At 44.8% G+C, this 27,966-nt stretch overlaps 1 protein-coding gene across 2 annotated transcripts; it reads left to right on the plus strand.

The window, feature by feature from the left end:
• Window positions 1-310: 310 nt before the first annotated feature.
• fmnl3 (formin-like 3) lies at window positions 311-27,848 on the plus strand (the record flags this gene model as incomplete). 2 transcript variants are annotated; one of them, XM_080534910.1, is made up of 25 exons in its annotated part: window positions 311-424; window positions 13,760-13,843; window positions 13,944-14,024; window positions 14,181-14,257; window positions 15,859-15,942; window positions 16,538-16,684; window positions 17,717-17,825; window positions 18,046-18,122; window positions 18,601-18,694; window positions 19,993-20,067; window positions 20,177-20,287; window positions 20,414-20,563; window positions 21,972-22,073; window positions 22,279-22,669; window positions 23,007-23,102; window positions 23,240-23,364; window positions 23,706-23,908; window positions 24,090-24,393; window positions 24,564-24,644; window positions 24,791-24,920; window positions 25,049-25,209; window positions 25,423-25,524; window positions 26,513-26,605; window positions 26,814-26,937; window positions 27,757-27,848. In XM_080534910.1, 25 exons carry the CDS (start codon window positions 311-313, stop codon window positions 27,846-27,848), a joined length of 3,207 nt encoding a protein of 1,068 aa, XP_080391036.1. The 2 variants fall into 2 exon arrangements, with proteins under 2 accessions (XP_080391036.1, XP_080391037.1); XM_080534911.1 differs by having other exon boundaries at window positions 23,010-23,102.
• Window positions 27,849-27,966: the final 118 nt, after the last annotated feature.

The following is a 27,966-nucleotide window of genomic DNA, read 5'->3' on the forward strand; positions in this document are numbered from 1 at the left end:
TGGATTGGCCGGGTAAATCAGAGACCATACTTTGGAACAGAAAGCAATTATATCCTCATTGTTCTTTTTGAAATGAAAGTTCATTTTAGAATGATACAGTTGAATAGGCTACTGTATAAACCAAATGCGACAATAGTGCATTTTTATTTGTGACAATGTGTCAACATTTGATTTCAACGGGGATTGATTTTGGAATAACACACTGTTGAGTTTGAAGGAACATAGGGGGAATCTTCATTCTTTGGAAGAGCTTTGGAAGAACGTCGAGGGACCTTTATTTCTTCTGAAGGATACAGTAATTGTTGGAAACATGGGGAATATTGAGAGTGTGGATGGACAGTCGGAGATGAAGCATCACATCATGCCATTGAAAGTGCCTATGCCAGATCCCACGGAGTTAGAGGAGAGATTTGCTTTAGTTTTGGTAAGTGCCTCAGATGCTTGAATTGGTCGCCCAGATTGTCAGTCCCATCAACTTCAAAGCACACTTATTTTCTTCGCACATAAAAGCCTACACGATGCTCTGTCACATTTAGACAATTGTGTTTTTATTATTATTAAATTGCACTGAACATTATGGGATCATATTTAATGATCATAATATAGGTTGTCAAGTTAAATTGTATTTGGTGATAAAGCTTATGAATTCTTTGACAACAAGATACATCACTTCTTAGTTTTGAGGTTGCTTAATTTAACATGTATGCCTACCATAAAGCATAGTGCATGGTCAGGTATTCCCAGTGGGTACCCCTAAACACATCTCTAACCTCAGTAACTCATGGACAACTAGGAATAACAATTAATCTGAACAGAGGTGGTAAGGCAGATATTTCTAAATAGGATTTTTTTTTTTTTTTTTTTAACTGTGCTATAAGGCAATGACTGATTCTTTTTGCCTCATTTGCGTCTCTCTGTGTGTGGAAAGATGTCATGAATGTGTGAGAAAAACATACACTTTTCCTTTCTTCTTCTACTGCTGAAAAAAATCAAATTGGCCGGTCAGACCCACCCCCACTCTCTTTCTCCCCCTCTCATACGGTTCTTTTGTTTCCAAAAAGTCAACTCGAGGCTTTGGGCTAATTCTCTGAAGTCTGAGCGTGGTGCAATGATTGCCCCGTTTTTCACAGTAAAATGTCACTTTCATGTAATATAGGAGCGTTATGTGAATCCCTTTCTTTTATTCCACGTTTACGCAAAGTTGCTTTTCATCATTCGCTGACAGTATCTGAAAACAACATTTTCTGAATTCCCCCAAAACTCCCACACCCGAGGAGCGACCGTAAAAGAGAACCACCCCTCTTCGCTCACCATCTTTTGCGTCCCGTCTCACAGGCTGAGTTGTCTGAGCGCTTTGTAACACTGTGCACACAGTCAACACCCACTTTTACCAATTAATCAACACATTTGAAGTGTCTGTCATCCTACATCAAGGGGATAATCTATTTGATATGCCTATACCGTTAGATACAATGCTTCATGATAGCAAAAATAACGTACACCAGTATCACACGATTTGTATGACATGTATGTATTCAATCATGACAGAAAATCGACAGGCACAAAGAGAGGAGAGAAAGAACCACTACCTTTGAAAACATGTTTTACATTGCTGTGACATCAGTGCAGTAATGCTGCTGACATCTGATCATGTCTTACATTACAACGTTTGGTGTGTCCCTATTCTATCTCATTCCTTCTCTTCAAGCTGGCCCTCCAAACCACCAGTTTTCTTAGATAATACTAGGTCTAATCTAATTTCTCCATGAATCAAGCTAAACCAGTCTTTCACTGTAAATAAACATCCTCTGGTTCTTACCCTGTAAGTACTTAATGTTAAACATCCACAAATATGTTTGCTCACAAGTGTTTATTTAGTGTTTCCCACTTATATGACCAACTTTACCGCACTGCAGTCTTATTTTCTGTGTCTGTGGGTTGTATCCAGAGAGCTCTGTGGACAGATCACATGATAAAGAACTGGCATCATGGCGAGACATTACAGCTAATCACACCAATCAAGATCTCTACCTAAGAATATCTGATTAGTCCGCTCAGAAACCATGGCTGTCCAAGTTTCTCTGGTGCACACTGGCTCAAGGCCATAACTGAGAATTGGCTTGACAGAGATGTCAGCCACTATGGACTTAATTTATGGAGCCACTATGTCAAGAGGCTCAAGCTCAGTGACAAACTATTCAGTGCCCACTTGTTGAAGTCTTAGTTATTTTGACAACTTTTGTAACAAATTCCCTAGCAATTTACATTTCTCCCACATGAAGGGCTCCCTGCATGAGCCAGTGGGTGGTCACTGGTCATGAAAGGCCATTTTCAGATAAAACATAATGTGTTTTATTTATAAAATAAAAAAATTACTGTTGGGGGTCATGTACAACATCTATTTTTAGCCCATCACATTTTCCAGAATGTACAGCAGGGGATTTTGTTTTGTTTTTTTAATCATCCTTAATCCTCTCCATTGTTAGAACCTTTTTGAGTTGTTTAATCGTGATCATAGTCAAACTAAAACATGAATTATGGAAGAATATGCCAATTTAAGATAATGTTAATACCTCAAGTGTCATTGTAACTCTTCCACCTCCCTGTAACCCTCCAGTTGCTCCAGGTTTCCTTTACTTTGTGTCATTTTGTGGGAAAGAGCAACATGCTTGTGTGTTTTAGTGGTCTTATCGGACAATGGTCTCTGTCCACCACTGCTTGCCTCTGGTTCTGAGATAAAGGTACATCAAAGCTTCAGTCTTGAGGTTGGAAGTTGTCAGGAAAAGAGGGCCATGGCTTTGCCTTCTGGCTATGATTAGAGGTCATATGGTCTTCCTTCCCAAGAAAGGTATAGGCTAAAAACAATTTCAGGGATCTGAGATTGTTGTTTCACTGTGCTTCATTATCTTCAAAATATTATAATATTCTCAAATAATAATTCTCCAAAAATGTCCTGCCTCCATTTTAGTAATTAGAAGCATGATGCATTTATCTTTGCATGGAAATAAACAAATCAAGCCGTATCCATAAATGGTATTTCCTTTTCTTCCATCTTCCCCTGTATTTCCTGTGTGTGTGTGGATGTGCGTATGTGGCTGCTGTGTCTGGTGGGGTAGCCTCCTCTGCTCAGACACAGCTCTCAGACAAGACCTCCCTTTGGAATGGCAGAGCATTATGATGTCATGGGTGCAGTCTTTGCCAGTGCAGTAATATCCCTGGGCTAACGACTTTAGCAGGATCTATGGGTAAAGGGGAGGGGAGACAAGACCCCTGGGTTAAATTAGACTACTTCATGCGGTCTGCTAATAAAATGCCTGGGTCAAGTCTAACCGGGAGCATGTGCTAAAGGCATCTCCCCTTTTCTCTCTTGTCCAGCATATTCAGAAACAGCCTCAGCACTGTTTTCTGTGGCTGGAAACAGCTGCCCAGCATTTTCCCCCTTTTTACAGAGGAAATTGCATTGTAGGCATTGGTCCGCTGTGGATGGTTTCCCTTACAATAAGATGTGTGTTCCTAGAGGTAGCTACTGGCCCATTACATGTCATTAGTTCAACTACAGCCCAGCACTGGTCCACCTAGACCTCCCAGAGAGACAGATGGAGACACACATGTAGAGCATACAGTATCTCTCCACACAGATATTCAGTGTCAACATCAAAGAGCTTGGATATCCCTCCCAGGGTGGGTTGTCTTTTTCAATTACGTTCTTTGTATCCTTGGGAGCTTCCTACTTATCCCTTTACGTAAAATGGTATGGGTTTGTAGAATACTAAGCCTCATGGCTGGAAATTCTCACTCGCACTGCTCAGCCTGTGTTTCCCGCCTTTTGATTCCTAAGTCCCTCTCGCTGAGGGTCTGGCTTATTAGCTAACCTCCTCCATATGACTTGTTCTTACGAAAGAGATGTGAGATGTTGGTGCCATTTTCAAAGGTGTATGGCTGGAACGGGGGCTTCAGTGTTCTGGTGAGATCCTCTTTCAAAGTGCCCCCGCACCACTCCACCACTGGATTCCTGTGGTCTGGTCTGGGCTGGGGCCACAGGAGGACTCAGAGAGGGAAAATTCCCTTTGAACTGGCTGTCTGCCACTGTTCTGAGTTGTAATGACTTTACCAACAGTTCTAACAGTGCACACATCTTTAAAAACATGTTTTAAAAGTGATTATTTTCTCTACTTGATTGCATTGGAATCCATCCTAACAGAGGTGTCAGTCCCCCCACTCCCCTCATCCTTTTTGTTCTGACATGCACCATACAGAACATGGATGATATGTCTCTATGCAACTTTTCTGCTGATGGTTTGATTGTGGTACATGAAAGTGCCTTTGGTTTTGGAGAAGCACACCAATATTTGATTGGCAATTAGGCTTTAGAAGGTAGTCGAAGGTAACTCTAGTGAAGTAAAATTAGATTGTCAAAGGGACTTTAGCAGAACCCCCTCTGACATTACTCTGCCTTGAGAGCAGAACAGTGGGAGCACTAAACAGGACCTGGAGAGTCGGACTGTTTGATAGATGCCACTCAACTGGAACTAATGGACTCAAGCAGGGCACCCTGTTCATGGGACATTAAACCTAAATCATTTTCATTTGTTTGGGGCTACATTTTTATGTATCTGCCCGGCATGTCTGCCCACGCCCCCCTGCCACCATTCCACTTTTCTAAAGAGGTGGTGGGTGTAGGGGGGCTAAGCCTTTGTTTGTTTGTTATGCCGCAAAAGCAAGCTGTGAGTGTGTACATCTGTCTCCATCACCACCGCCAGGCAGACCCCAACCAGGCAGAGCTGTGGGAAGGGCAGAGGCTAGTGAAGGGAGGCTGCCCACCTGGCTCTCTCTCTCTCTCTCTCTCTCCCCCCCAGGCTACAATCACCAATCTGGGTTAGTCTTAATGGAGGCCCAAGGTTTTAGTGCCTCTTTGAGCACTTATTTTGAAAAGCAAAGGTTAAGTTGAAGAGCATGACAGAGCAGATAGAGTATGTCTCCTTTTACATGGAACATGGACTGTTCTTCATGTCATCCACCCGACTGGACTAATTATTAGTCAACTGACCTGCTGAATATTGTTCAAGAGTAGTATCGCACGTTTTCTCATTAGACTTGGGTTCTGAAGTTGAGTGATTCATTCTCAAGAACTGACATTATTTGCTGTATTGTCTCCATTACATAGTAAGCCACTTTGTATGACATAGTTGAGTGTTGTTTATGCACTTGGATAAATGTGTGTGGGTGTATTTATTAATATGTGAAAGTGCTTGTTACTCTGAGAGTGTGTGTGTGTGTGTGTGTGTGTGTGTGTGTGTGTGTGTGTGTGTATGTTATTACTGTGGGAAGGGGGAGGAGGTTGGGGTTGCATGCTGCTCTGATGCAGCTGCACTGAGGCTCTATGTTGGAGATGTAGTTTCCTCCTCAATACAATGGGGACTCTGTCAGTCAGTGTTGTTTTAAAGAGGGGGCCTCATCCCCTAGTGCCTTTTGTGCTGCACTCTTTTACGTGGACGCAAAAGAGGAACCACTGTAAATCTATTTAAAGGGGTAATGGTTTATGCCTGAACATTACCAATCAAAAATTGTTCTGGTATGCACAAAAATCATATAACCTAATTATTTAGCAGGCCTGCATTTGGGCCTTACACAACACATGGTGCCACCATCCAGAGCATTAATATCATTCACATGTCTCACATGATTTGACTTCTGCTTTCTTATGTATTATTAGAGTGACAAGGGTTTCACTGAAAACAACAAACACCACAACAAGACAAGAAGTCACACGAGGTCTACTTATTTCTTTACTAATCTCATTTTAAAATCTGGACTTTTACTCTCTTTTGGTTTCTGATATTTTTTCTCTCAATTCAACTCTCTTTGAGTACACCCTCCCACAAATGCCGACAATTTCCTTGAAAATGTACTTTAAAAAGCCTGTGTGACTATGCCTGAAGTAGCTAGACCCCTAAAGCAGCCCCCTAGTTCCATTGAGTCCCAGTTCTGTTGTCTTTTTCCTCCAGGCTCTAGCCAATATCCAACACTCTTACTAGGCAGTGTGTCAGAAGGCCTGGCCGGCCTGAGTTATTGAAGCATTCATGTACCTGCATTCCAGGCATTCTGTGTGTGTATCCTCTGTAGGCCAGGGCTTCCCTGTCTCCTGCACCGACAGCCAGAGGAGAACAAACGGAAAGGAAAAGGATGTCCGCCATGCAGGAATGAATGAATACCTCTGATTCATGACCAATTGTAGTGGCCATTTTGTTTACGTTTTAGTCATAACCTTTTGGATTCCATTGCAACAGTTTGGGGTCTGTGAGTTTCCCGTGTCAAAACAAATGTACAGGACAATGTTTCATTGCATAGCAGTGTCTGTCAGGTGGCAATGTTTGTGACATGTTTTGGACATAACAACAAGCACCTGTCAGAAGTACTAAAGTCTTAGCTACTGTACGATGTGAAGAGTGAATTCCCACTTTTGGGCTTTTATTTATCTTTTATTTAAACAGGAAGGTCTTACTGAGACCTGAGTGTCCTTTACAGAAGAGCCCTGTAGATAAAAAAATACATCCAAACGGACGAAATCAAACATTCACATTCACATTCGAAGCTTGAACATCTGGCTACTTCACGATGACCCTGAGTCCTTGACTTGTAACCTCAGGTCATAACAAGCCAGGCTTCAAAGAACCTTGTGATGATAATTGTCTTTAAATTTAACTCAGCTGGACTCAATGCCTGTTATCAGCAGCGTCAATCAATCTCATGTTGTAGGCCGATCAGTGGATAAATACATTTAAAAATGTTCCCTTCCAAAAGTGGTTGTGCATCACATCAACTCTTTAGCACTGGCATGGTTGTGGAATGTCCAGCCCTGTGAGTGAGTCTCCATCACAAAGCAGCAGCGCCTGGTAGAGAACTTATTTCTCTTTACTGACTGGCTCAAAGGTCATAGATTGAGAGCAGAGGGCCCAGGGGAGAGGTGGGGGGTTTCAGACCAGGCTACAGAGGGGGAAGTGGGGGGCTCAACCTCAGTGCTGGGCTGCCACTGCCAGGCAGCAGGGAGAGAAGAGCCGGCTGTAAGATTCACACCACAGCTGTAAAGAGTGTTGCTGTTAACTGCCGCATCAAGATGGAGTCATGGGGATTTTACAGTCGCTGAATTGTGTTTTAATTGTGTTTTAACGTCTTTCATGCCACGTTTCAGCTATTAGTATGGCAGCAAGCTGGAATGTATCATCTATAAAGCAGTTTAATGACATAGCATAGTTGTACAATTAATGGCAATTATTAGATATACCGTATTGACTCACATACATTGATTCATTTTTTAATTAAAACCTTTTTCACAGTTTGTATGGATCAGTACTATTATTGGTTTCCAATTGGTTTCCAATGAGAGTTGTTTGGGACAATGGGACTGGAATGTTTTCACTTGGTTCAGGTTCCACAAATCAAGAATGTGGCTTGGCCACATGAGGATGAGCTTCGCATGTAAATGAGCTGAATACCTTAACTTAGCTCGAGCTTGTTATGCCAATACCCTAATGTACTGGAGCAGCAGTTTGTTTTTGTTTCTTCTGTAAACAAGGAACAGCATGGGGGAGGCCTTTCTCCCCTTCTCTCCCTTTCTTTCTCCCCTTCCCCTTCTTTCTCTCCCTCCTCTCCTCTTCTCTCCCTTTTCTCCACAACCTCCCCACTTTCTCTCTCTCTCTCTCTCTCCCTCTCTCTCTCTCTCTCTCTCTCTCTCTCTCTCTCTCTCTCTCTCTCTCTCTTTCTTTCTTTCTTTCTTTCTCTCTCTCTCTGGGAGAGGTGGCAGTGGCTGGTCCATGGGCCTCAGTATTCCTCCAGTGTCTTTGTGCAGGGCCCATGCTTTGTTGTGATTGCCTGGTTCAGGTTACCTTGTAAAGAGCGGCAGGCGGATCAGATGACGGCATGGAGAAAGGGGGGCAGCGTTTTCTCACACTCTGTTCTGCCTCTCTCAATTCAACAGGTCTTACCTGAGAGCAGGAAAAGCCCTTACTCACACACACACACACACACACACACACACACACACAGCTCCCTCAACAAACAGGTAATGACTATGGAAACAAAAAAGACATTACTCAAGTCTTATTTACTGAAGAGCCAAGGAAGTCGCCCTGGTCCCATGACGATGGCACCAGCTGAGGTTCCTGTCCTGTCCCTACGCATTGTACTCCCAACTCCCATGGAAGAAGAAACGTCAAACAATAGTGCTTGGCAGGGATATTAATGGGTAAAAGGCTAACAGGGTGTATCTTTAGATGTCTTCAGGGATGGAGCCTTTCTCACGGATTCACTGACAGTGTAGTGACCATGTAATGTTATTCCTCCAGGTCATTGGCTCTGATGGAGCCCTATAGTTCACTATTCCAGTGGAAGTCTAGCAGACTGCAGGGCACTGCCTCCTCTCTACCCTGCCCCACCCTGCCCTGAGGAGTGCACAGACTCTACAACATACTCTCAGATTCTCCTCCTGCTCCTTCTTTTTGTTGGGGGTGCGGGGGGGGGGGGGTGCGTTGGAAGGGAACGTTTATCTTGAGCCAGATCCAGACGACCCCACTCCACTCTGGCACAAAGACTGGTCCACTGCCCAAACTCAATAGATAGGGTTTTCTTTTCTCATCGAGTGGACCTAAGATGTGCCTCAGTAAAAATACCTAAAGAAAATACAGACAGTTTAGGCCATGTGTTTATTTTAGTTTTTTTCTTTGCCTCCTCCTTGGATCTAGTTTCTGACAGGGATCAACAGCAAGAGTTTTTTTCCACCCTCACCAGACAATACCCTTCATTAAAGTGCTTCAGGACATATCCTCCCCTCCAGAGGCAGCAGGTCGAGAGCTTTTCCTTTCAAATCATATACAGTATACTCAAAGTGCTCTCAGAAGTAGGCTCCTTTTCCCAGTGTGGCTGTGAAGGGGGAAACTCTGAAGTTGTAGGGGTAGTCCTAAAAGATCTCTGCCAGCTGTGAGTTTCTCGTGAATTGAGTTGGGTGTTTTTAGTAGTCAGTAGTCCTGACCCCTGACTCTGTACCCTCAACCTGGCCAGTCAGTCTGGGCCGTGGGAGTGTCGTCCAGCTTACCCGTGCCTCAGGTCTCGTCTGCTGGACTGGAGCCCCACCCTGATTAGCAGACACTTAGATGGCCAGAGACGGCCCGGGTAGCAGAGTGTCTGGGACTCCATGTCTGTGTCTGGTGTGTCTGCTCTGGGCTGCCACATGCTCCATCCATTCACTGGGTATGAGAGCTCTTCATTCACCTACACCTTCACCCCTCTCCCTTTCCTTTCTAGAGAAACAGGGTGATGACACGGGTGTCTGGTGTCTGTAAAGTACATCAAATGGTATATAAAGGGTGAAGCAGACAGGAAAACCTTCTGATTTATCACCAGTTACCGATATGCTTGAAACTGAAACGTCAGACTCATAAAAGTGTCGTTCATTGTTCATATAGTCATTCTCAGCCTATGGGACAGAGAGAATCCCACCCACTTTGTTTGCTCAGTACTTAATGAGAGAGAGAGTACACTGTGAGTACACTGGGAGAGTACACTGTGACTCAGATATTAGACCAAACATGGATCTTTATTGGACCTGTTTGTGTTCCAGAATATACGGCTGAGATCTTGGTGAAATAAACTGCTGTCTGATATCTGGAAACAAACCAGAAATCAACTTTAAACAAAACTGAAAGTCCAGAAATACTCACTCACTGTTCATTTAGTGTTATTTCAGTCAGAGATGGATACTATCTGAGGAAACCCTGTTGATAGGAGCCCACAGTTGTATGAGCTAACAGGCTAATTTGGTTGGGGTATCTGTCCTGTCTTATCCATCTGTAGGTGTTGAGCTGTGGGAACAAGCTGGGGAAACATCCTGTTGCTCCTCCATTTGTCTCTCAGCACAGCAGTTTATTTGGGAGCTTCTGGCTGCGTCGCAGGTCATAAAATGAACTAGAGCCTAATTGGAAGTCAGTGAGACAGGCCCAACAGAAAGGGCTGGACTGGACTAGGCCAGATTAGGTTCCCTGGCGGTAGACAGTGACGTCCGTGTTGCCCTGGGCTCTCCATCATTGCCTGTGGTGCTGGAGGGGAGTGTGTGTGCGTGACTGGAGTCCCCCCTCTCAGAGTTTGCTTTCAGTGCCCTGCTTCTGATGACCCTCCTGGGCTCTTCCTCATCCTGTAACATGACACCTCTCAAACACTTCAACTTGCTAAGTCCTTCTTCCTCCCTACCTCTCATTCTCTCGTTCTTCCCCCTCTCTCTTTCTCTCTCTTTCTTTCTTTCTCTCTCTCTCTCTCTCTCTCTCTCATTCTGGTCGATCTGGCTCAGCTCCTTTCCATTTAAAAAGTTCCTCGGTCTTTCAGTTGAGCCCCCCTCTCTGTGTTTCTGCTCTCCATTTCCTCACTCGCTATGCTCACTTGTTATTTCTTCCATTGCATTCAGTCTCCTGCCTCCCCTTTCATTTACTCTGTCCAGCCCCTTTTGTGTGGGTGTTTGATTTGTGCATGTACAGTATGTTTGTGTGTGAGAGGGCGAGAAAGAAGAAAGGGAGACAGTGTGTCTGTGTGTCATCTGCCTCAAGAATCCCAGATCTCTTGTTGAAAGACAAAGGTTAGCAGGACTGAAGCCTTGAAATCAATCAGCAATCTAGACTGACAAGTGTCTAAATCTCCTCAGACCTACACTCCATATTGAAACAGGCCCCCCTGGCTTGTGATAACAATGGGAGATACTGGTGATAATAAAACCAGTTGGTCAGGTTGGACAGTGAATTAGGGCGGTGTTCCTACCAGGCTTTCCAGGACCAGGGGGCACATATTGTTCCTGCCCACTAGCTATTGTCTGCAATATGCAACTGGAAAAAATAGCACAAATGTCATAGGATGGGAATGGCTCTAAACACAATCAAAACAAAGCCACACATTCACTCATTTGTCAAGCCAATCTCAGGTCAAACAAGAAAGCCTTTGCTGGGGAGTTGTGGTGGGCAACATGGCACCATTTCAAGCACAAGACATTTTTGGAGTTTCTGCGTCAATATTTTTCTCCTTCCAAATTGATCAGGATAGAATAGCACTCTCTGTGAGTATGGATTTCACTAGTCCTAAAAAGTGCTGCTTCTTATAGCCTTTTGGAAAAAAACAGGAAGTTTGAGTATAATTTAAGTAGAAAGTAAAATGAAATTAGCCAAATTGGGTTATATGGCTCCAATTACCCAAATCCACCCAGAGAGGAAACAACACAAGAGGAAGAGAGAGTTAGGAGAGACGATCGATGTAGCAACACGACACAGCTGCTTACAGACACACCTACAGTATGTTCTTCTCAGACTGTAACCTTTAGGGAAGAGCAAAACAATGGTCAGCATTGGGGTGTACAGAGTGTTTTCATGTTCATGAGAGAACGGTTCCCCTGTCAGAATATACAAACAAAGTATATTCTCCAAGAGCTTTTCCCTTTCTGACTTTTATGAAATAGATATATGGAATTTGTTTGTTTAGGTTAAAGTTTGGACAATTTAAAAAAATGTCAAATGACTGAACACAGTTGAGTTGTGCCCTATCCCTTGTTTTGAGGTAGGTAGGACTCATCTTAATCACAACAGAACTCATTGGAACAGATATTTTCATTTAGCTCTTTAGGGGGATTTTGCTCTTTAGGGTTTAAGTAATAACTTCAGTGCAGGAAGCTCTGCCTGTCTGGTTTTAGAACTGAAGCAGGCTGTGTGCTGCAGAATTGAATTAGAAAAGTGAACCCTGCTCTTTGCCTGTATGCCCTAAGGATCTTCCGTAATCTGCATGGCTGGGTAACAAAACAAAGGTTCCTGGGCTCTGGGCTAGGGTAGATGCCAGACCAGATATGAGGTTGCTCTGTCTTATCATCACATGTAGGCCTAATCATCAGCACGTTTGTATTTGGGTCAGGCTCATGTCACATAAACTTGACTGTTAAAGAGGCGACCACTTAGTAGCATTGGTAGTCCTCACAGATATATCCATGAAAATGTCTGGACTGTAGTATTTATATAAACTGGATGCTTAGATCCAATTCTGAGCTCTTTAGATCAGTCAATCTTACAGCATCTTTTTCACTGTGGAAGCTGACAGTTGCTGTATTGGTAACCCACACATGTCATCTGCTTTATTTCTTATTGTTATTATAAGTCAAATATTTAATTTCACTGCTGCATATGCAACATATGTGTTTTCGACATTTGGATAGAAAGAGAGGTGTCACAAATTGACACCCCTCCAAGTGTGTGACTTTCCAAGGTGGAACTATAGAAACTGTGTGGTAGGTAACAATCTCCCCCAAGAGAGAAAGAGGGGGAGGAGAGAGAGTGAGTGGAAGAGAGAATTTATAGCAAATTTGTAACCATTATAAACAGGACGCATTCCTTCTGTAATTCTGGACATCTGGAATGCATGGCGTCTCTCTTTTTTTTCTTTGCTGTGTGGGTTTTGGAAGGCAAGTCTTGTCAAAGAGCCCTAATGTAACAGTTGAGCTCACTGAGCTCTAGTGCCCAAGATAGTTCTCATGGCTGTTTGTAGTTTTATTTTTGCAGAAATTATAATCGGTTGGTTGTAGACATCCAAATGATTTAGTGATTATAGTTGCTGTTTCTGTCTGTGAATGTGGTTATGAGCAATGTCAATGCTATATCATGTCAAACTATTAGGTCTGGTTTGAGAAATTTAGTTAAAGCTGCACTACACCATATTATGCATCTTCTTAGCATTAATGTGAGTGAGTCAATGCCACCCTCAGTACTGCACAGAAGCAATGTACCACAGTCATTGTTCCCTAAGTCAATGTGATTCATAGAGAGCTAACTGTGGAAAACAAATAAAAATACTCACATGGGATATTCCACTTGAGTGAATCATGAAGTGAACTGCGAATACCATAGGAAAGAACACATTGGGCATGTTCTACCATTGGCTGGTTCTACTATTGGTTAAACATCCAGACTAGGATCATGAAAATAGAATGTTGGGCTGTAATCTGGAGAAAGTTCAGTTGGTACGTGTTAGGATTAAGTGGTATGAGTTATAGCGAAGGGTTAAAGGCTCTGGGCTCTGTTGATGCGGGTGTAAATGGGGGGTCCTGAGCAAACAGCGCTTCATGTCTCTTCAAAGAGAAACGCTGAGGCGATCAGTTACAGAAGGTTGCAGAGCCCACTCACACTTCCTTCATGCTTAAGAGATCTCCGAGTTCACCCCTGTTTACAGGCACATGACTCATTCAAGGAAGCAATTACTCAGAGGCAATGTCATATAGTCTGTGTTTATGTTTGCCGTGGTGTAGAGGCATAAAATGCTTAAATGGGATGGTCTCAAGCAACAAATTAGAGCAATCATGTTAAATGACTTAATTTGAGCCACAGTAAAACCAGCATCCTGATGGGTGTCTTATGTGGTGTTAAGTGTTTTTTATGGCTGGATAAATGATAGTGATAGAGAGAAATGTGCAGACATGTTTAAAAGTTTCAGTAGCTTGCTAACCCTAACCCTAGCATAGCAAAGATTCGGATAGTCTCATGCGACAGGATGCTTGAGGTCAACACAGGAAGTGAGGTCATATGTCGCTGCTCTAGTTTGGGGAGTGGTGTTGCTGACCGACAGTCAAGTCAAGGGCTTAAAATATGTTATACTTATGCAGGATCACTCACCATCACCCCACTGATTCCACTGATTATATTATATGATTTACTGACGCTAATAAAATCTTCTCTGTTTCGTGTTTTTTCAGAGTTCTATGAACCTGCCCCCCGACAAAGCCAGGCTCCTCAGACAGTATGACAATGAGAAGAAGTGGGACCTCATCTGTGACCAGGTACTCTCCTCTATGGGATAAAACGTGTACTGAGAAAAGATATCCATGTGCAATTGAGCAGTTATATTAAGTCTACCCTTAATGTTCCTTGTGTTATTAGGAGAGGTTCCAGGTGAAGAACCCGCCCCACACCTACATCCAGAAACTACGAGGTTACCTAGACCCAGCAGTCACACGCAAGGTGAGGTCAACTCACCATGGATGCTAGTGAATTAGTGAATTTTGTTGTGACTTTAGGTGGTTTCACTGTTCACTGTTACACAGGTTATTATTCTTACGGCAAACTGGTTAAAGACGTTACACCAACCAGGTTGTTTTGTCTGTCTCTCTGTTTCAGAAGTTCCGCAGGCGGGTCCAGGAATCCACTAAAGTCCTGAGGGAGCTGGAAATATCACTCAGGACCAATCATATTGGGTGATCTATTCTCATCACTCCCCCCTCCCTTCCCCTCACCCATAATAGTAATAGACATAGTGTTAAGTTGGGGTGGGGCCCACGGGACACAAGTGTAGTGGTATGGAAACGAAAGGCTAAGGGAAATCAACTCCATTATTATTTTCCCCTTTCCTACCCTTTCTCTGTTCTTCCTGCCGAAAGGGACCCAGAACATTTCCTGGTGCCCAGATCTTTCCTATTGTTCTGCTCTGCCAACCTCCCTAGCTTTAGTTTTATAATGGAGTCCTCACAATACCCAGATGGTAGTCATTGTGCTGCTTGGACGCCTCCCCCTTAGTAGTGAGCAGGAAGCTTTGTTGTGTATGCCAGAGGGACAGGAAGCTTGTCTAACCAACAACGGTGAACCCTGTAAAAAGCACAGACACACACAAACACAAAAACACACCATTTTCTGTCCCTTTGTCTCTGTTATCCTTGCATACTGTCTTACTGTATGTATGATTATAATCAGATTCTCACTCGTGATAACTCAGTGATGCACTTTTTAAATGCAACTAAAGAGGAGAACTCTTTGACTCTTTACTGTATTGAGGGTGTGCCGAAAATAGCTCATATTATATTTTGTGTCATCAATAAAAGCTTGCTCTAAAGCATTTTCCAGAAAGATACACAGAAGAAGAATATTGAGGCTATTTTCAGAAGACTTTCGAGGGTCAGATTAAGTATAACAGAGGCCTGTTTATTGCGTGTGTCCAAATTCTGGCCCCTTTTCGATGTGTTATTCCTCAGATTGCCAAGACAATCTGAAATAGCATCTGGTCAGACAGGAAAAGAAGGGGGAGAGGGAGAGAGAGAGATGAGAGAGAGAGAGAGAGAGGGGGTGAAAGGGAGGGAGCATGGGGGGCTAGTAGACAGGAAACTGATGATCAAGCGCGCCAACTCCTCTGCCTCTCCACCCCTTTATCCCTCCACCAATCTCACTGCCTCTCTTTCTTTGCTCTGTTTCTTTACTCACCTCTCTCTTTCCCTTCCTTCCTGACCAAACAGACTCTATCTCCCTGTAACCAGCAGATCAGGACTATTCTGAGAACCTTTTCCCCAATTCAGTCCCCCTGGGGTTTCCAAGGGGGAGTGCAGGGGTCTTGGGGGGAGGCAGACTAAATACCATGACTGTCAGAGCTTCAACCTGAGCCTAGTCTTCTCAGCTCATATGCCTCCCACATTGTTTTTCTCATTGCAATGGGAATTCTTTTATTTTGACCTTTTTACCCCCTCCAAAAGTTAAAGTTAAATGGAGAGGAAATCTGAAGCCTTGCTCTCGTTTAATTTCCATTACAGCCTTGCCAAGTCCTTTCTCTGTCAGGGGAGGTGGGACCCCATTCTGAGCAGCCTTTAGTCTGAATATGTAGACTCCGATATGCCGGCCTCAAAACGTAGCTCTTAGGAATGAGGGCAGTGTGTATGCGTGTTTAGTTCTTAGTCTCTCCCTCCTTCCCTGTCCCTCTCCCTGTGCCCCTCTCTCTCTTGGCCCCTGTAGCTCTCAGGATACACAATTAAAGGATATGGGTGTGTTCCTGATGTAGTACCCTGCTCACCCATTTCTATGTCACATGTCCCAGGTGGGTGCGGGAGTTCCTCAACGATGAGAACCGAGGGCTTGACATTCTGGTGGAGTACCTGTCCTTTGCCCAGTGTGCTGTCATGTGAGTACCCCCACATCACTTCTGTCACATCCTCTGTTGGCTGGTGCCCCACACCCACCACTCCTCGGTTACCCACTCTAGGTTCTGTGTGAAGCTCTTCTGTAGGAAGTGGGAGTTGAAGTTGGCACTGGCAAGTGTTGATTTAAACAGATATAGGAGTCAATGAGATACTCTCACGTCTATGAAAAGGTGCTATAGTACGCTCGATTGCTCTTCATTGTGGTCCTTTGAATGTGCTTGGATGTGCTTGTATGCTTATCTGCATACTTGGCAGACAAAATGTGTTGCTGGACATGTGCTGTGTGGTATTGTGCTGATAATGCCATGCTGATATACAGTACCAGTGATACCACTGTATAAAGGGCCTGAATGGGACTGAGACAGTCTCTCTGTGTTGCAGCTTTACTGTGCAGCCCTACTGTGCAGTGCTATAATGTTTGCCCTTGACCCTAACCCTTGACCCTTCTACCAAATTGCATTCCTACCCTAACCTACCCTACCCCGACCCCTGCCCCTTTTGCTGTCTGTCTGTCTGTCTGTCTGTCTGTTGGTGTGTCTGTCTGTCTGTTGGTGTGTCTGTATGTCTGCGGCCCAGGTTGAATTTTGAGGGGCTGGAGAGTGGGGAGGAGGGCTCCATGGACAAGGTTAAGTCCTGGAGCAGGTCCATTGAGGATCTGCACCAGAACGGCACCCAGCCCTTCTGCAACACGCTGGTCCGCTCTGCGCGCCAGTCTGTCCTCCGGTACGTACCGCTAGCCCTCATGCTATTTACTTGCTGCTACCGCTGCTGCTCCGCTCCTCTAACCCTGGCCCAGGCATTTCAAATGTATGTTAGCATGTCAACTAGCAGTGTTCTGATATGATGCTACGATGTTTAGGACACTGGCGGGGATATGATGGTGTGATGATGGTATGGATGGTGTGATGATGGTGTGGATGGTGTGATGATGGTATGGATGGTGTGATGATGGTGTGGATGGTGTGATGATGGTGTGGATGGTGTGATGATGGTGTGATGATGGTGTGATGATGGTGTGATGATGGTGTGATGATGGTATGAACGGTGTGTCATCACATCTGACCTCACTGCAGGGTTCTGTGTAGATTCTCTCAGTTGATCTACTGTAGCAGAGACAGATACAGAGAGGTAAATCATATTAACATTACAAAGTTATGTACTGTATAATATGTCTGTTGGTATGATTACATGAAGGAAGGAGGACAGACATGTTGGTGATCACAGGCATGTAGAGAGGGAGAGAGTAAGTTGTGTTGCAAGTCAGTAAGTGTAAATCGCTTTGGATAAAGGCGTCTGCTAAATGCCAAAAGTGAGAGAGAGAGAGAGAGAGAGAGAGAGAGAGAGAGAGAGAGAGAGAGAGAGAGAGAGAGAGAGCGTGATGAGAGAATGTGGAAGACAGCCTATGTTCCTTTTAGTTGTGCACTCAGCCGTCTGTGATGAGCCGACCTCAGTCTGGGGACGGCTGTCAGGAAACCGGTGGCTTCGCCTCCCAGAATGCATCTGATCTGTAACCACATAGGCCATCTCGGGTCCCACTGGCAGATCTCTGACACACTTTGAGCTCAGAATCACATGGGTTCCAGATACAGTATGTCTCACTGTGCTGAAGCTTCACTTCCTGGTGTCACAAAAATGCAAACTGTGAAGATCAACTGAAAAGGAAGAAGAGGAATCATAACCCTTATATGTCTTTCAATGATAATCCATTATAATGTTGAAGAACATTTTGTTTTTGACCCCTATTCTCTTTTGCAGCTATGGCTCGGTAACTAGCAGCAAAACCATCAAGAACTCCAGGCTTGTGAGCCAGAAGGATGATGTGCACGTTTGTATCATGTGCTTGCGAGCAATCATGAACTATCAGGTACCAATAGAGCTGACCGCTATCGCCAATATGCAGTTCAACCACCACAAGCCCAAAAAACATCTCCCTCAATTTGCACATTTCTGTTGAAAATCTTTGTGGCTTCTGGCTCCCAATAATGTTTCCTGTATGACCCACAGATAAGGAAGATTGGATTGGTATATGCAGCGGCCTCTTTTTTTCTGACCACTTCCTTTTTCTCTCTACCTTCTCTCTCCAGTATGGCTTCAATCTGGTCATGTCCCACGCACATGCTGTCAATGAAATTGCACTCAGTTTGAACAATAAGAACTCGAGGTAAGAATTCAGGCTCTGTCTTCTTTGCAGCTTGAGAGTATTAAGGGTGGGTCAAACAATGGGGTTAACACTTGATCAGCCAGTTCATATGACACACCTTTCAGTCCCCGTGGAGCTCTGCTTCTCTCTGATGTTGGGGATCAGAGCCGTACACACAGCCTGTTTCAGGAATGCTCAGTAATAGGAGATTAGTGGTAAACCGTGGGAGCTGATCACTTCATAATGAGGTCTTTGAGTATAAGCAGCACTTGAAAAGGCGTGAAAAACCCTCCTTTATGGGTTTCAGACCTAACGTATGGATAATTGATTACAATTTTCTTATGCTTCAAGTCTTTAGAAATGGCTACATACAGGACTGTAGAGAGATGCAAAGGCCTCATTTGTTAACCTAGTATGAGGTTGACAACCTTTTTGCAGTGAAATCAGAATCATAGTGTGGTGGATGGGGTGTACTGATGAGAGTGTGTTGTGTCTCCAGAACGAAAGCCCTGGTCCTGGAGCTGCTGGCTGCTGTATGTCTTGTACGAGGAGGTCATGAGATCATCCTCTCTGCGTTTGACAACTTCAAAGAGGTGCAGTATTACCATAGGCAGAAATATATATGAATTCCCAACAATTACTAGTCCATCCATGAGAACTGAGATACATTCTTTTGTTCAGGAGCACTGTATTGTTTATTCTGGCATCATTCCAGAATATTCTAAACTCTGTGAGAACCTAACACATCCAGGCCAATCAAATGGCACAATCATTTCCCCAATTCCAATTGGGTGCATTAAGGCGAAACAACGGGCCAGTGTAGAGGGGTGACGACTGGGGAGGTTTGAAGAGTGTACAGAGGGTGTAAGCAAAGCTCTCCAGTGGTATGTATAAGGCTCTCATTAAGTCACCAGATGTGTAGCAGGCAACTTTGGTCAGTGATAAGGATCAAATCCCTAATGAGAGTGAGTGGACCACAAAGGTTTAGCCTCTCAGTTTCTGCCTGCTAGTCATCTAAACACTGGAACTAGCCAATTACTCTGCAATCTTAGCCCCAAAGAGTGCTCTGAAAGCTTTGTCTGCATTATGTTTCTGCATTTTATTTTACTTTGTTAATGCTGTAACACTGTAACTTTTGCACTTCGTTGTCATGTAGCAAAATTAAAAAAGATGATTACAGTTTTGTAAAGTGACTTTCAAAAGTCTTCAGAGGGGGATTCTGCCTAACGATGCTAAATATGCAGCTAATCAACTACAACCAAAGTCAGAGACAAAGCAATTATTGGGTGGATCATCCCTTTAAAATAAAACCATAAAGCATGTTGACAGTTCTCTAAATACTTCACAAGATAGCATTCAACTGTAGTTTTTTTTAACCATATTTGTGTTGTAATTAAGTATTAATTACAAAATAACAACTCCAGGCGAAGGCATTCTGCTCTGGAATGAGGGTTACATATGTTCTTGTTATTAAAAAACTTTTTTTTATGTTGGGAAAACAGCTTGTTTGTTTTCTTTCTCTGTCTCTGGCTAGATCTCTATCCGTTATTGTTTCCCATGAATTCCTTCCTATAATTCCTATAATTAGGAGGGATTTACACTGCAAATGGAGTGTGTTGACCTCTGCTTACATACAGTACTTGGCATGGGTCACAGTCTAACCTGAGGCTCTGCTGCACATACAGTCGGCTAGTAACTCCATCTCACAAGTCCAGTACATTTTAATCAAACTAAATCAGAAAAGGAGGTAGGTCAAAAGATAATATTACTGAAGTTAATCACCTTCTGATGAGATGGAAGAGAAGTACCTTTGTAACATACTTTCTGCCATCCAGTAAATCACAAACACATGTTCTGTCTGTATGTAAGTGTCCTTTACATTTCATTTCAGGTGTGCAAGGAGAAGCACCGCTTTGAGAAGCTGATGGACTATTTCCGCTGTGAGGATGGAAACATTGACTTTATGGTAAGAAAATGAAATTAGTTCCCATACGACTGGGCGCCTGTTTCCCCATGGCTAACCACCTTATGTTGGTCAGTATGTTTGCCTCTAACTCTGTGTGTGTGTGGCTCAGGTTGCCTGCATGCAGTTCATCAACATCATGGTCCACTCAGTGGAGGACATGAACTTCCGGGTCCACCTGCAGTATGAGTTCACCAAGCTTGGGCTGGATGACTTCCTGGAGGTAAGGATACAATGACAATGTACATCATGACCCTCTGTGGGTACTCAGGCAAAGATGAGGAGCAAAGATGAGGGAGCAGTAGTGTCTGACTGTGAATCACTAACCTGAAGCTCTCCCTCTCCACAGAAATCTAAGCACACAGAGAGCGACAAGTTGTCTGTGCAGATCCAGGCCTACCTGGACAACGTGTTTGACGTGGGTGGGCTGCTGGAGGATGCAGAGACCAAGAATGTGGCCTTGGAGAAGGTGGATGAACTGGAAGAGCACCTGTCCCATGTAAGTGCACCACAAACCCCCCCCTTCTACACAGGATTGTACAGTGTAGTTCTCTCTGAGGCCTCTGCTTTATACAGTGCATGGCTGTAGAATTCATTTGTTGTGATTTTCTCTCTCTCTCTTTTTCTTGTCAGATAAAGGTGAAGGTACTGTAGGCCTACTTAAATCAATGATGAAATAGATGCAGACAGTGGATTTTATGCTCTGCGATTTCAGATGTGTGTTGCATGTGCCAGGTAACCTCTCAAGCCAGGATTGCTGTGTGAACTGAATGGGCTGCAATCACCTCCACCCCAAGGACAATCTGTTGCGCAAATCAAACACATCTCTGAAAGCCCAATGCAAAAACCCACTATCTGCAACAATTAAATTACAGATTAATCTACTTATGAAGATAACTCACACTAAAACTAAGTACCATTAAAACATTTGTTAAAAATTTTTTTTTATAAAGAAAATAGAAAAATCAAATAAAAACTAGCAAAACAGGTGTGAAAAACTAACTAGGACTAAATTGCTGTTACAATTACAAATTACAAAAAATATTTTTTGTTGTTGTTAAAAACGAATGTAAGAAATGTAATTTAAATGAAATCACCTTATTACATTCAGTTTTCAGCCGGCACAAAACGGATGCAAGTCTAAATGCAGGCATATTGGCAAATTGTGTCTGGGGTAACTGGTGAAAATAACACAGCGCTTAAGCCCTATCTCGTTTTCCGTCCGGTGGGGGGAGTAGTGGTAATAGAGGTGTGTTTATGAGCAGGTCAAGTACCATCAGGTTTGCTGAAAAATGCTGGCCTTGAAAAAGCACTAATATTTCAGACACACCTATAATGCCAGTGCCAGCACCTCTCACCAGCACCCATGTTTGCACTAAGACTGTTGTTTACGCTGTTAAAATGCTCTGGTGCTCTTGAAAGTCTTCAGATGTTAACAATCTTTCAAATTGTTCCAATGTTATCTAATACTTTCTGGGCTGTTTCTCCAGTATCCCACACTGTAGAGACCTTTTTCGCACATAGAAAGGTCACAGGCAGACATGCCGTCATTCTGGGAATTTCAAAACAAACCCTGCTTTCAGGGAGCCAGGAATCCTGGGGGTGGAAGAAGGCAGAGATTCCATGAGAATTCCTCCGACCTCATGTGTTATCTGTCCTAATCCAAAACTGAAAGCTGTGTCAGCCTCACTTGCTGTGTCATGCTACTGGGCATATCACATTTCTGTTTGATGCTGCAGAGTATAGAAGAGGGAGTGGAGCTGGGATTGATGCCCACACTGCACGATGTTTACTGGATCTATGCTTCCGCCCCTCTCTCCATCCCTCCTGTCCTCCTCTCTCTGTTCATTCTGCCCATGTTGGCGTTCTACTGCCCTTCTCCCTGCCCTGTCCTGCTGGTACTGTAGGTGACAGAGAAACTGCTGGATGTGGAGAATGAGACCATGATGAAAGTGGCTGATCTAGAGAAACTGCTCCTTCAGAAAGATAAGGATATCCATGCCATGAGGGTAAGCTGGTGATCAGCATGATGTGTAGTGAAATAATCATAATTGTCATATATCAAATGTACTCAACCTGGTTCTGAAATGTTGTTCGACTCAAATGTATGCCGTAGCCAAAACGCTATCATAGTAAATTGATCAGCAGGAAATGCATTGATAGTTTGTGGAGTCATGTCATTGCACTCTCTGCCTCCCCCTGGTGATTGAACAGGAAACGTATGAGTCCACCAACACGCAGGTCCACACCCTGAGAAAGATGATCAAGGAGAAGGACGCTGCCTTCCAGAGGCACTACAACATCGAGAAGCGTCTGCTGGAGATGGAACAGCAGGGCACCATCCGTTTACGCAAGCAGCCTGATGGGGACATCGCCATTGAGCCCCTAGGAGGTGGAGGAGGAGTGGGCGGTGGAGGTGGAGGTGGAGGCATCGGGGTTAGTGGCCTGGGGGTCCCACTGGGAGACATAGGGCAGCTCTCCATGGGGCCTGTAGCTGGTCCAACGGGGCCAGGGGGACCAAGAACCAGCCTCCCCCCAGCCACTGAAGCTCCTCCACCTCCGCCTCCCCCACCTCCACCACCGCCTCCCCTTCCCTCAGCCTCAGGTACCAGCATGTCTCACTGTAATAATCACTGCTGGTGACCTACTGTATGTATGTATGGAAGTGAAAGTCACTATGGGGACATGGAGCAGGTCTATTTTCAGAGGCCCTGTGTGCTCTGATGTGCCCAGCCAGGTGATGGGTCATAGCCCCACCAGTCCAGACAGGAAAGGGAAATACTAAGGGTGTTTCCTCTGTGTGAGGGTGCAGACTGTTACACACAAAGGGGGAAGCACCTGCACGCATGTGTGTTCCTTTGTAGGCCAATAATCTCAGTGATACTGTATTCTAATGTAGCCTTTGGAATCAATACTGAGTGTTTTTTTGTGACACATCACAGGAGAGGGTGTACCAATGCCGCCCCCACCACCTCCTATGGCTCCACCTTTGCCTGGAACAGCCTCAGCCTCTGTAATCCTCAGTCTAGGCCTATCAGGTGAGAGCTAACACTAGCTATTGAGTACTCCATCGCACCTGGCAGTAGTTCAAATGAATACAGTACAGGACACAAGTATGAGGTCTTCAATACTAAAATATGTTTTTCAATATCATGACTGAAACTCCGGTCTCCAGCTATCAGGATTAAGAAGCCAATCAAGACCAAGTTCCGCTTGCCTGTCTTCAACTGGACCGCGCTGAAACCCAACCAGATCAACGGCACTGTCTTCAATGAGATCGACGATGAGCGTGTACTAGAGGTTAGTCAATCAGAGCAAACTTTCCAAAGCTTCCTTGATCTGTCATAAAGGAAACTCTTCATCATAGAGAATGAATATACTGTGGTGATTCACATTAAGTTAATAGGAGAGACATTCACCAAGGAGTGTTTGTACCTTTAAGAGTGGGGGTTAAAGGGGCACGGGTTTCCGGTTCCGGGTGATGTTATTGTTGTTGTCACTGAGTGTATGTTTGGCATGTATCAGAAAGTGAGGAGAAGTAAACGACCTCGACTCCAACCTACGTCTGTCGTCTCATTGTTACAACTCCCACAATACCATATTTTACAATAGATGTGTGGTTTGTATTGTTGTGGTGGTAGGAGTTGGATCTGGAGAGGTTTGAGGAGATGTTCAAGACCAAGGCCCAGGGACCCATAGTGGAGCATCCCTGCACTAAGAGCAAGGTGTCCCAGAAAGTTGTCAACAAGGTCACCTTGCTGGATGCCAACCGCTCCAAGAACCTGGCCATCACACTACGCAAGGCCCAAAAGAGTACCGAGGAGATATGCAAAGCCATTGAAAAGTATGTACTGTAGCTACCTCACAATCCTTACCACACCAGTGGTACAGTAGGTTCAGTATGTGAATATGACATAGATACGGTGTGTAGATTAATATGCATGTGCCCCTGTTTGATATTCTCTTGTGATAGATTGTGTACAGGATGTCATGTGTAAGTGACTGGATGTTGTGTATTTCCCCAGGTTTGACCTGAAGGCCCTGCCGGTGGACTTTGTGGAGTGTCTGATGCGTTTCCTGCCTACGGAGGCAGAGGGCAAGATGATGCGTCAGTATGAGCGTGAGCGCCGCCCGCTGGACCAGCTGACTGAGGAGGACCGCTTCATGCTCTTCTTCAGCAAGATTGAGAGGCTCACCCAGAGGATGAACATCATCACCTTTGTGGGCAACTTTTCTGACAACATCAACATGCTCACGCCACAACTCAATGCCATCATCGCCGCATCTGCCTCGGTTAAATCTTCCCCTAAGTTAAAAAGAATTCTAGAGGTAAGAGTTTGGTCTTCCATAAATGATCTGTGATGAAACATGTATGAACTAGATAAGACCCTTCATCAGCTTGCTCTCACATTAGCGATAATAGTGGTTGTTTTTGTTTTACTGAATTTATATTGTGCTGCTAAGACTAATTAATTAATTCTATCTTTGTACACTTGTAGATCATCTTAGCCTTGGGAAACTACATGAATAGTAGTAAGAGAGGCTCTGTGTATGGGTTCAAACTACAAAGCCTGGATCTGGTAAGTATGTTATAAAGTAGCACATTATAACGTTATATCGTAGGTCCAAGTAATCAAGTTTATCTCCAGGTTAGTTACAAAAAACTACACAGTTTATGTTTCAAGAGCTTGCCCTGATATTGTGATACAATCCTCTTCTCTCCCAGCTGCTGGACACTAAGTCCACAGACAGGAAGATGACCCTGCTTCACTTCATCGCTCTCACAGTGAAGGAGAAGTACCCGGAGCTTGCCAACTTCTATAATGAGATGCACTTTGTTGACAAAGCTGCTGCAGGTGAGTAAACAGAAATCATGAAATACTGTAGGAGCAGAATTGGGTCCACATACTGTAAGACGTCAACAGTCTATGTGGTTTACAGTGGAAAGGAGGAGGCTTGATTATGTGTGTGTGTATGTGTATAGTGTCTCTGGAGAACGTCCTGCTGGATGTGCGGGAGCTGGGGAAAGGGATGGACCTGATCAGGAGAGAGTGTAGTCTTCACGACCACTCAGTGCTTAAGGGCTTCCTCCAGACCAGCAACACCAGTCTGGACAAGCTGCAGAAAGATGCCAAGACCGCAGAGGTGTTGCCCCTGCTTCGACCCCTCAAAACTACAAACTGTCAACCAGATAAAACACCACTAAACAAGAAGCAACACCCTTTCCTAGTTGCAACACAACAAAACAGAACATTCAGTGCAACAACAGCACTACGCCAAACCTGACCACAAGAAAAATGAGTTGTCAACAAACTTTGCCTCTACTACACCCTCACACTTCTCTTTCTCCTATTCTAGGAAGCCTTCAACAATGTGGTTGACTACTTTGGGGAGAGTGCCAAACTGACTCCCCCCTCAGTGTTCTTCCCTGTGTTTGTGCGCTTCATCAGGGCTTACAAGGTGAGGGCAAACAGCAAAATGGCCGGCATTTATCTTTCATCCCTGTCTATGTTGAGGGTGGAGCTTTGTCTCCCTCTCCTATGGGAATTCCCCCTGGGGTTAGTGTGGGTGTTGTCCCTCTGCCTCTCAGGCCAGAGGAGAGCAGGGCCGCCTGTGTGCCACAGGACGTGGTGGGGAGTCAGAGGCCAAAAAACAGGAAGGGCCAGCTGGGTCGGGCTTTAGAGCAGCAGCTGTGGTGTTTAGACTGGGCTCTACCTCCCCCCTGACCCCCGGACAGCCCGGCCCTGCTCCGCCACACAACGCTCTTCCTGAGATTGTTCTCCGCCTAGATTTATGGATGTGCTCGAGGAAACGTGTAGCACAAGGATCTGTGTTTGTGTGTGTGTGTGTGTGTGTGTGTATGTGTATGTGTGTGTGTGTGTGTGTGCGTGAGTGTGTGTGAGTGTGCGTGTGTGTGCGTGCGTGTGTGTGTATGTGTGTGTGTGTGTGTGTGTGTGTGTGCGTGTGTGTGTGTGTATGTGTGTGTGAGTGTGTGTGTGTATGTGTATGTGAGTGTGTGTGTGTGTGTGTGTGTGTGTGTGTGTGTGTGTGTGTGCATGTGTGAGTGTGCGTGTGTGTGCGTGCGTGTGTGTGTATGTGTGTGTGTGTGTGTGTGTGTGTGTGTGCGTGTGTGTGTGTGTATGTGTGTGTGAGTGTGTGTGTGTATGTGTATGTGTGTGTGTGTGTGTGTGTGTCTGTTTGCACGTGTGTATGCATTTAGAAAAGAGTGAGACAGAGAAAAAATAAATAAATCCACGATGTTGAATGACTGTTTATGTTTGTGAAAGTGTGTGTTCTCTGTGTGTGCTCAATATCCAGATCTGTTTCATCAGTTCTCAAAGGGACAGTTTGTTTCCATAGCTTGGCCCAGAGCTTGGCCTAGTAGCAAGTGTCTTGGTTTAGACTCAATCCTTTTCTCTGAGTGGTCTCCATTTTCTCTGTTCTACAGGATGCAGTGGAGGACAATGAGCAGAGGAAAAAGCAGGAGGAAGCCATGAGAGAGAAGTTACTGGCTCAGGAGGCCAAACAGCAAGACCCGAAGGTACAGTACAATGTCCTAAACCATGTCAAACAGCAGGTAGAGGGCAACCATGTAGACCTAAGAAGAAAACTATACTCAGCCTAAGGCTAATGAGTCAATATGTAGAATGTTGATGTGGTGTATGGTCACGCTATTGGATGTTTAGGGATTTGTCAGAATGAATGGTGTATGATAGGATAGGTTAACTTCCCTCATCCCTCTGTCCCAGGTCCAGACCCAGAAGAAAAGGCAGCAGCAGCATGAGCTGATCGCTGAGCTGCGCAAACGCCAGGCGAAAGATCACCGGCCCGTGTACGAGGGCAAGGACGGCACCATCGAAGACATTATCACAGGTGGGCCAGACAGAGACAGGCCTCCCAGCCAAGCAGGCCCCAGCAGCACCGGCCCCCCCAACCCCCCCAGCCCCACCGGGGCTAAGATCACTGTGGTCATCCAGTGCTCAGCTCCCCTACAGTGCACACTGTGCTACGTGATCCAGACACCACCACATCTAGACCAGAGCATGTTCCAAGTCCGGATGTCTCAGTAGTTGTGTGGGATTGTGGCCTGCAGATTTGTAGTGCCTCGTTCTATTTGTGCAGCTAAGCTATACTGAGCCTCAAAAGTATGCAATTTTGTCCAAAGATATTTGGGTCTGTTAAGTATGTCATGATACAGGATGTGCGCAGTCATCATGACCCAATGCCCTGTTCCATGGGAGGTGCAGTGTCTCAGCCACCCGGCCACAAACTCAGGATAGTTCCTTAACTAACCATTTGACATGTATCTCAGTCAACATTAATCAACACCTAGTACATTGAAATAATCTAAATGTTGTGTTAATAATGTGAATAATGCTTCTTCCTCACACTACCAGCTGTGTTACAACACCTAATAACATGGTTACTTAACTGATGTTGTGCTACAGTATATACAGTGTGTCCTTGTTCTCCACCGACAAAGATCTTGACTGGGCTGGAGGACTCACCTCAGTCTGGTCCATAGAGGTGTGGCGGGCGGCACACAGCGAATTGTGTTGTGGGCCAGTCCAGTTCTAGGTTGACGAGGAAGATGAAGGTTGAAGGGGGGTGTAGTGTCCGTGTTTGCCTCTCCCAGTGCAGGTTGTATCTCAGGTGTGACGTGTTCTCTCTCTGACCCCCTCCTCCCCTCAGTGCTGAAGAGTGTGCCCTTCACAGCCCGCACTGCTAAGCGAGGCTCACGGTTCTTCTGTGAAGCCAACCTCTGTGATGACGCCAACTGCTAGCCCCTCCCCCCTAATGCCAAGGTTGTCCAGGTGTCTATCGTACCCACCCCCCCCCACCCCCCCACACAGAAAACTGCATGTGGCATGACCCCGTCACCCCCTAAGACCACTCCCTCCC

Source organism: Nansenia antarctica (genome assembly GCF_963989245.1).
Source record: "Nansenia antarctica genome assembly, chromosome: 6".
NCBI lineage: Eukaryota > Metazoa > Chordata > Actinopteri > Argentiniformes > Microstomatidae > Nansenia > Nansenia antarctica.